This window comes from Bison bison, unplaced genomic scaffold, assembly GCF_000754665.1.
Source record: "Bison bison bison isolate TAMUID 2011002044 unplaced genomic scaffold, Bison_UMD1.0 scf7180017864334, whole genome shotgun sequence".
NCBI classification, from domain to species: domain Eukaryota; kingdom Metazoa; phylum Chordata; class Mammalia; order Artiodactyla; family Bovidae; genus Bison; species Bison bison.
The window spans coordinates 461083-469864 of NW_011494906.1; the positions used below are offsets into that span (position 1 = coordinate 461083).

Sequence of the window (8782 nt, forward strand, 5' to 3'; positions counted from 1 at the left end):
TCCACGATGACCTGTCCATCTTGGGTGGCCCTACACGACATGGCTCCTAGTTTCATTGAGTTAGACAAATAGGAAAATGAGTAAGTCAAGACTATATTGTCACCCTGCTTATTTAACTTACATGCAGAGAACATCATGAGAAACGCTGGGCTGGAGGAAGCACAACCTGGAATCAAGATTGCTGGGAGAAATATCAATAACCTCAGATATGCAGGTGACACCACCATTATGGCAGAAAGTGGAGAAGAACTAAAGAGCCTCTTGATGAAAGTGAAAGAGGAGAGTGAAAAAGTTGGCTTAAAGCTCAGCATTCAGAAAACTAAGATCATGGAATCCAGTCCCATCACTTCATGGCAAAAAGATGGAGAAATAGTGGCTGACTTTATTTTTGGTGGCTCCAAAATCACTGCAGATGATGACTGCAACCATGGAATTAAAAGACGCTTACTCCTTGGAAGAAAAGCTATGATCAACCTAAATAGCATATTAAAAAGCAGAGACATTACTTTGCCAACAAAAGTGCATCTAGTCAAGGCTATGGTTTTTCCAGTAGTCATGTATGGATGTAAGAGTTGGACTTTAAAGTAAGCTGAGTGGCAAAGAATTGATGCTTTTGAACTGTGGTGTTGAAGAAAACTCTTGAGAGTCCCTTGGACTGCAAAGAGATTCAACCAGTCCATCCTGAAGGAAATCAGCCCTGAATATTCATTGGAAGGACTGATGCTGAAGCTGAAACTCCAATACTTTGGTCACCTGATGCAAAGAACTGACTCATTGGAAAAGACCCTGATGCTGGGAAAGATTGAAGGTGGGAGGAGAAGGGGACAACAGAGGATAAGATCGTTGGATGGCATCACCGACTCAATGGGCATGAGTTTGAGTAAACTCTGGGAGTTGGTGATGGACAGGGAGGCCTGGCATGCTGCAGTCCATGGGGTCGCAAAGAGTCGGACACCACTGAGGGACTGAACTGAACTGAACTTTTACCCTCATCAAGAGGCTCTTTAGTTCTTCTCCACTATCTGCCATTAGAGTGGCATCTGCGAATCTGAGGTTATTGATATTTCTCCCAGAAGTCACGATTCCAGTTCATGATTAATCCAGATTGGCATTTCACATTATGTACTTTGCATATCAGTTAAATAAGCAGAGTGACAACATACACCCTAGTTGTTCCCCTTTCCCAACTTTGAACCAGTTAGAAATTGCATCATACGCCACTTTAATTAAAAGCAAAGGATTGTATTTTCTTGAGTAGTGTGTTGTTACAGAACAAACAAGAAAAAAACCATTTGTTTTCTTCTCTTTCCTAGAATAGTCTTTGTGTCTCTCCAGTTCCGTTTTTTAGAAACGACTGAAGACTGTGTAGCTTACTTTAAGGTTATTCAAAGGTCACGTACATGACAAAGTCCTATGCCAGTTTCACAAAATCACAAAGGACAAACACATTCAGAGAGTAAATATTTAAACAGATTTAATATTCATGAGATACAGATATCTTTGGTAAATAATTTTCTCTATAACTTTGCTAAAAAGCAACCACCCCATGCTTTCAAAAGGACTAGGGAAACTGATTCCATTGCTCTGTTACAGTAGTGAGGTGGGTTAGACCCAGGCATGAGAAACTGGCATGAGGTCGCATAGACTTAGTGTGAATTAAAGAAAACATTTTCTCCCCTTGAACTTCTCTCTGTAAAGTCATTTTGACTCCTCTTGAATATCACCTGTTTGCAATGGCCTTTGAGGAGCTCCTGGATAAAGTTGGTGGCCTGGGGAAATTCCAGATACTTCAGATGGCTTTAATTTTCCCTTCTTTCATGATAGTAGTCTGTCACTCACTGTTGGAGAACTTCACTGCAGCCGTTCCTGGTCATCGCTGCTGGGTCCACATCCTCGATAATGCCACTGTCTCTGATAATGACACTGGGATCCTCAGCCCTGATGTCCTCCTGAAAATCTCCATCCCACTGGATTCAAACTTGAAACCAGAGAAGTGTCGTCGTTTCCTCCACCCCCAGTGGCAGCTCCTTCACCTGAATGGGACTTTCCCCAACATGACTGACCTGGACACAGAGCCCTGTGTGGATGGCTGGGTGTATGACCACAGCTTGGTCTCCTCCACCATCGTGACTGAGGTAAAGGCTCAATTTACTTCTTATAAGTGTAGGTGTATACTCAGTCATGTCCTGAACATACAGTCGTGTCCTGAGTCATATCCTGTTTGAAAGTAAAAGTTAGTCACTCAGTCGTGTCCAACTCGTGACCCCATAGACTGTAGCCCACCAGGCTCCTCTGTCCATGGAATTCTCCAGGCAAGAATACTGGAGTGGGTTGCCATTACCTTCTCCAAGCGATCTTCCTGACCCAGGGATCGAACTCAGTTCTTCCTCATTGCAGGCAGACCCTTTACCAACTGAGCCACCAGGGAGTGCTCCTATCCTGTTTAGAATAACATAAATGAATTCTGAAGGAGATCAGCCCTGGGACTTCTTTGGAAGGAATGATGCTAAAGCTGAAACTCCAGTACTTTGGCCACCTCATGCGAAGAGTTGACTCATTGGAAAAGACTCTGATGCTGGGAGGGATTGGGGGCAAAAGGAGAAGGGGACGACAGAGGAAGAGATGGCTGGATGGCATCACTGACTTGATGGACGTGAGTCTGAGTGAACTCCGGGAGTTGGTGATGGACAGGGAGGCCTGGCGTGCTGCGATTCATGGGGTCACAAAGAGTCGGACACGACTGAGCGACTGATCTGATCTGAAACAGGGTTCAAGTCTTCAGCCACTGAGTAGATAATGTAGCCAGCTTCCTTTCATACTTTTAGTAAGGAGTGATTGATTATCCTTTTAATTGCCAAGCACTTTATTCTTTTTAATTTATTTATTTACTTTAATTGGAGGATAATTACTTTACAATATTGTGATGGTTTTTGCCATATATCAGTATGAATTGGCCATAGGTATACATGTGTCCCCTCCATTCTGAAGCCCCCTCCCATCTCCCTCCCCACCCTATCCCACCAGGTTGTCACAGTGCACTGGCTTTTCATGCCCTGTGTCATACATCAAACTCACACTGGTTATCTATTTTACATATGGTAATTTTAAAAACCCAGAAATAATCAAATGGGACTTAAATAAACTTAAAAGCTTTTGCACAAAGAAGGAAACTATAAGCAAGGTGAAAAGACAGCCCACAGAATGGGAGAAAATAGTAGCAAATGAAACAACTGACAAAGAATTAATCTCCAAAATACACAAGCAGTTCATGCCACTCAGTACCAGAAAAACAAACAACCCAATCAAAAAGTGGGCAGAGGCTGAGGACAAGATGGGAGAGGAGTAGGTGGAATACATCTCTCTCCACGGATATATCAGGAATACACCTTCAAACACAGAAGTGCATGCAGAACACCAGCTGAGAGCAGACAGGAGTACCTGACCAGCAGAAAAGAATATGTAGAACCATGCAAAACTCGGTAGGATGAAGGAACTAGGGGGGAAAATAGGAGTGTTAGTAGGACTGGACCTGCCCTTGGTGGGAGGGGGAACTGAAGCAGGGGTCCAGTCCCCACAGTGGGACAGTTGTCCGAGTCAGAGGAGAAACATTTAAGGCTGAGAGTGAAACAGCTGATCTGTGGCAGCCTAAATGGAATGAGAATCAGACAGTCCTTGCTGCAGCCATACATACCTCAGACAGTAACACTGGTCTTCTGGAAGGCGCAGCAGCCGGGAGCTGGAGTTTAGGGATTGTGGTGCACTCCCAGGGCGAGGGCTGCTGTTGACTGTGGAGAGACTGAGGGGATGTGAGGGAGGAGATTGTGGTGGGAAATGCCGGTGGAGGAAAGCCCGGCAGCCATGGAAGCAAGGTGATACTGCTGAGTCACATGTAGGGGGTGAAGCCATTACCATAGCCTCTCTCTCCCCACACACCAGCATTGGCAGCTGAACAATAGACAGCCTGGTCTATCAAATGCCTGACGCACTGAACTAGAGTAGGACCCCATCCAGGGTGCTCCTTTCGGTGACTGATATGCCAAACTACAGAGTAGGACCCCAGCCAGGGGGACCCCTCTATGTGCCTGATTCACTGAACAACAGAGAGGGACCCCAGGCAAGGGAGCCCTCTAAGTGCCTGCATAGGCGGAGCAATGGAGAAAGACTGGCCAAAGAGACCTGATCGCCAGCTACAAGAAGCTTGAAGAAAGACTCTGATAGGGCCATAACTCCTGTGACAGAGGCAGTCAGTGTCCCTGCACACGTGGCACCAGCAGGGTCCCCACAAGCCAAGAAGCTGTGCTGCCTTCACGCTCAGCTCTCACTGGGGCAGAGCTGCCACAGGCAAAAAAAAGTCTGGTGTCTATGCACGCAAGATCACTTCTGTCATGTCCAACTCTGCGACCTTGTAGACTGTGGCTTGCCAGGGTTCTCTATCAGAGAGGGTGTTCTTCAGGCAAGAATATTGGAGTGTATTGGCCAAAACTGGTTGCCATACCCTTCTAGAGCACTATATTTCCTGCTGCCCTAGCCGCCAACCCACCTGAGTACTTGGTGCTGCCAGAATCCCTGCAACTGCAGTACCTCCACACCTGGCCCTCACAGGAGCAAACCCAAACCCTCCAGGACAACCTCAGAGCTAAACCCCAGTGGACAATCCACATGTAGAGGTGGATTGTGGATTTCAAAACCACAATTGAAACCCAGGGACAGTGTAGCTAGGGAAAAAGACCCAAAACTTTCTCACCAGCTGTACAAGCTCCAAAGTAAATCCACATGATCAACTAAGCAGACTCTGTGTCTATGGAATATATCAAAGGTCATTGAGAGTTCCCGCAAAAGAAAACACACTAGTTCTGATAGCTGTGGACATTGAAGGCAAGAACATACAGGAGTAGGACCAGATTAGAATTTGAGCTGCCCCCACAGCAGGTCCAGAGATTAGCACATGTTGGAGGGCATCCTAGGGAGATAAGGTGAACTGTGATTCCCAGGGAGAGAAACTGACAGCAGTGACTCAAGAAAAACATTTACCATTCTTATTTTTTTACTTGTTCTGTAGATTCTTTTGGATTTTTTTTTCTTTTCTTCCCCTTTGTTGTAGTTGTTGATTTTTTCGGCACTAAGAAATCCAATTAAGTTTTTGAGCTTTTTTTTTTTCTCGGTAACATTTTTTATTGTTGTCATAAACCTCTGCCTCTACATTGGGCTTTTGAAGTTCTGTGGAGTTTTCCTCTTTTCTTTTTTCTTTTCTCTTTTTTAATTTTTTAAACCTATTATTATGTTTCTGCATTGATTCCTCTATTTGCTATTCCTACTGTTCTTTTACCCTTGTATCAATCTTTAATGTATACAAATTTTCTTTGTCTACCTCTATTTAACTTTGCACAGCTATTTTTTCTTTTCTTTCTCCCCTTTCCTCTCAACATATTTGTTAGATTTATTTTCATTGCTTTATTTCCCAATTGGCAACTTGCTTTAGTTTTGTTTTCCAGTTTGTGCTTTAATTACTTTTGTTCTAGTAGATATAATTTTCTGTTTCCTTAGTTTACCAGGTCAATCTACTGTACTTTATTTTTATTGGACTGTTTTGATTTTGCTTGTGGGAGTATATGTATATGTGTATTCAGTCACATTTTCTATCATTGTTATAAACCTCTGCCTCTATGTTGGGCTTTTGCAGCTCTGTGAAGTTATCCTTTCTTTTCCTTTTTTCTTTCTTCTTCCATTTTTTCGTTTTCTCTTTTTTATAATTTTAATTTTTTAAGCCTATTATATTTTTTGTACATTTATTCCTTTGTTTGCCTTTCCTACTGTTCTTTTCCCCTTGCAGTTAATCTTTAATGTATGTAAAACTTCCTCATCTACCTCTATTTAACTTTGCATATCTATTCTTTCTTTTCTTTCTTTCCTTTCCCCTCAATATATTTGTTAGTTTTGTTATCATTGCTTTATTCCCCACTTGGCTGGCACCTTGCTTTAATTTTGTTTTCCAGTTTGTGCTTAAGTTAGTTTTGTTCTTAACTGGTAAATGTAATTTTTTATTTCTTTTGTTCACTGGGTCAATCTACTATACTTTATTTTTGTTAGACTGTTTTCACTTTGCTCATGGGTATATATGTATATGTGTATATTCCATTATTTTAATTATTATTTTCCTGATTTTGTAATTTCCATTTGTCTGTGGTTCATCTTTGGTTTCTTGGTTTTTGATATTTGTTTTAATCTAACTTAATGCCATAACAAGCCACTTGTGGAATCTTTGTTCCTGACCAGAGATCAAGCCCTGAGCTTTTGGAATGGGAGCACTGACTCCAAGGCCTTAGACTACCAGAGAACTAATCCTAGGGAGTATCAAATAGTGAGAACTCACTCAAAGTAAACCACTTGAATACAAGAACCAGCATCACCCAATTACCAATAGAACCCTGTGAAAGATGCCTCATCTAAACAACAAACAAGACAAAAATACAAACCTAATCATCATCAGACAGGATTATCACCTCACTCAGCCTTGCCATTAGAGGGAAGACAAACAAACAAAAACTCAGCACAAATCTCACCCTATACGAAGCTCACACAAACCACTGGACCAATCTTAGGAGGGCAGAAACAAAAAGGAAAACAGAATTCAACCTTCTTCAAGGAAAGAATTCAACTTTCCTTGAGGCCTTGGAAAAGGATACCTCAAACACAATAACTTAAAAAAAATAATAATGAAAAGGAAGAGAAATACTGCACAAATGAAGGAACAAACTAGAAAAACAGAAGTCCAAATAAATGAAGAGGAAATGGGAAAAATACCTGAAAAATAATTCAGAATAATGATAGTAAAGATGATCAAATACCTTGAAAATAAAATGGAGAAAATGCAGGAATCAATTAACAAAGACCTAGAAGAATTAAGAATAAACATACAGAGACAAGCAACACAATTACTGAAGTCAAAAATACTCTAAAGCAATCAATAGCAGAATATGTGAAGCAAAAGAATGAATTAGTGAGCTGGAAGATAAAATAGTGGAAATAAGTTCTGAAGAGCAGAATAAAGTTAAAAGAATGAAAAGAGCTGAGAACAATCTCAGAGACCTCTAGGACCACATCAAATGCACCAGCATTCCAATTATAGGGGTCCTAGAAGAAGAGGAAAAGAAAGGATATGAGAAATTTTTTGAAGAGATTATAGTTGAAAATTCCCCAACATGGAAAAGGAAATAGTCAATCAAGTCCAAGAGGCACAAAGAGTCCCATACAGGATAAACCCACGGAGAAACATGCCAAGACACATACTAATCAAGCTAACAAAGACTAAACACAACGAATATTAAAAGAAGTAAGGGAGAAGCAACAAGTAACATACAAGGGAAACCCCATATGCTCAACAGTTGATCTTTCAGCAAAAACTCCACAGGCCAGAAGGGAATAGCAGGATATATTTACAGTACTGAATGGGAAAAATCTACAGCCAGGATTACATACCCAGTAAGGATCTCATTCAAAATTGATGGAGAAATAAAAAGCTTTTCAGATAAGTAAAAGTTAAGAGAATTCACTACCACCAAAGCAGCTTTACAACAAATGTTAAAGGGACTTATATAATCAGGCAATACAGGAGAAGAAAAAAGATCTACAAAATCAACCTCAAACAATTAAGAAAAGGGCAATCAGTTCACTTCCGTCCCTCAGTCGTGTCCGACATTTTGTGACCCCATGAATCGCAGCATGCCAGGCCTCCCTGTCCATCACCATCTCCCAGAATTAACTCAAACTCACGTCCATCGAGTCGGTGATGCCATCCAGCCCTCTCATCCTCTGTTATCCCCTTCTCCTCCTGCCCCCAATCCCTCCCAGCATCAGAGTCTTTTCCAATGAGTCAACTCTTCACATGAGGTGGCCAAAGTACTGGAGTTTCAGCTATAGCATCATTCCTTCCAAAGAAATCCCAGGGCTGATCTCCTTCAGAATGGACTGGTTGGATCTCCTTGAAGTCCAAGGGACTCTCAAGAGTCTTCTCCAACACCACAGTTATAAAGCATCAATTCTTCAGTGCTCAGATTTCTTCACAGTCCAATTCTCACATCCCTACATGACCACTGGAAAAACCATAGCCTTGACTAGATGGACCTTTGTTGGCAAAGTAATGTCTCTGCTTTTGAATATGCTATCCAGGTTGGTCATAACTTTCCTTCCAGGGAGTAAGCGTCTTTTAATTTCATGGCTGCAGTCACCATCTGCAGTGATTTGGGAGCCCAAAAAAATAAAGTCTAACACTATTTCCACTGTTCCCCCATCTATTTCCCATGAAGTGATGGGACCAGATGCCATGATCTTCGTTTTCTGAAAGTTGAGTTTCAAGCCAACTTTTTCACGGTCCTCTTTCACTTTCATCAAGAGGCTTTTTAGTTCCTCTTCACTCTCTGCCATGAGGGTAGTGTCATCTGCATTTCTGAGGTTATTGATATTTCTCCTGGCAATCTTGATTCCAGCGTGTTCTTCTTCCAGCCCAGTGTTTCTCATGATGTACTGTGCATATAAATTAAATAAGCAGGGTGACAATATACAGCCTTGACATACTCCTTTTTCTATTTGGAACCAGTCTGTTGTTCCATGTCCAGTTCTAACTGTTGCTTCCCGACCTGCATATAGGTTTCTCAAGAGGCAGGTCAGGTGGTCTGGTATTCCCATCTCTTTCAGAATTTTCCACAGTTTATTGTGATCCACACAGTCAAAGGCTTTGGCATAGTCAATAAAGCAGAAATAGATGTTTTTCTGGAACTCTCTTGCT

At 41.8% G+C, this 8782-nt stretch overlaps 1 protein-coding gene across 3 annotated transcripts in view; it reads left to right on the forward strand.

Annotated features, from left to right (window-relative positions):
- Nucleotides 1–1540: 1540 nt before the first annotated feature.
- The window catches only part of LOC104998657 (solute carrier family 22 member 10-like), a 36906-nt gene continuing 29664 nt past the window's right edge, over nt 1541–8782 (forward strand). Inside the window, exon 1 of one of the 3 annotated variants that reach the window (XM_010853955.1) lies at nt 1541–2135. In XM_010853955.1, coding sequence (XP_010852257.1) covers nt 1734–2135 — 402 coding nt within the window. In that variant the 5' untranslated portion in view covers nt 1541–1733. The remainder of the gene's footprint in view (nt 2136–8782) is intronic. The other 2 variants (XM_010853954.1, XM_010853956.1) reach the window with 2 other exon arrangements.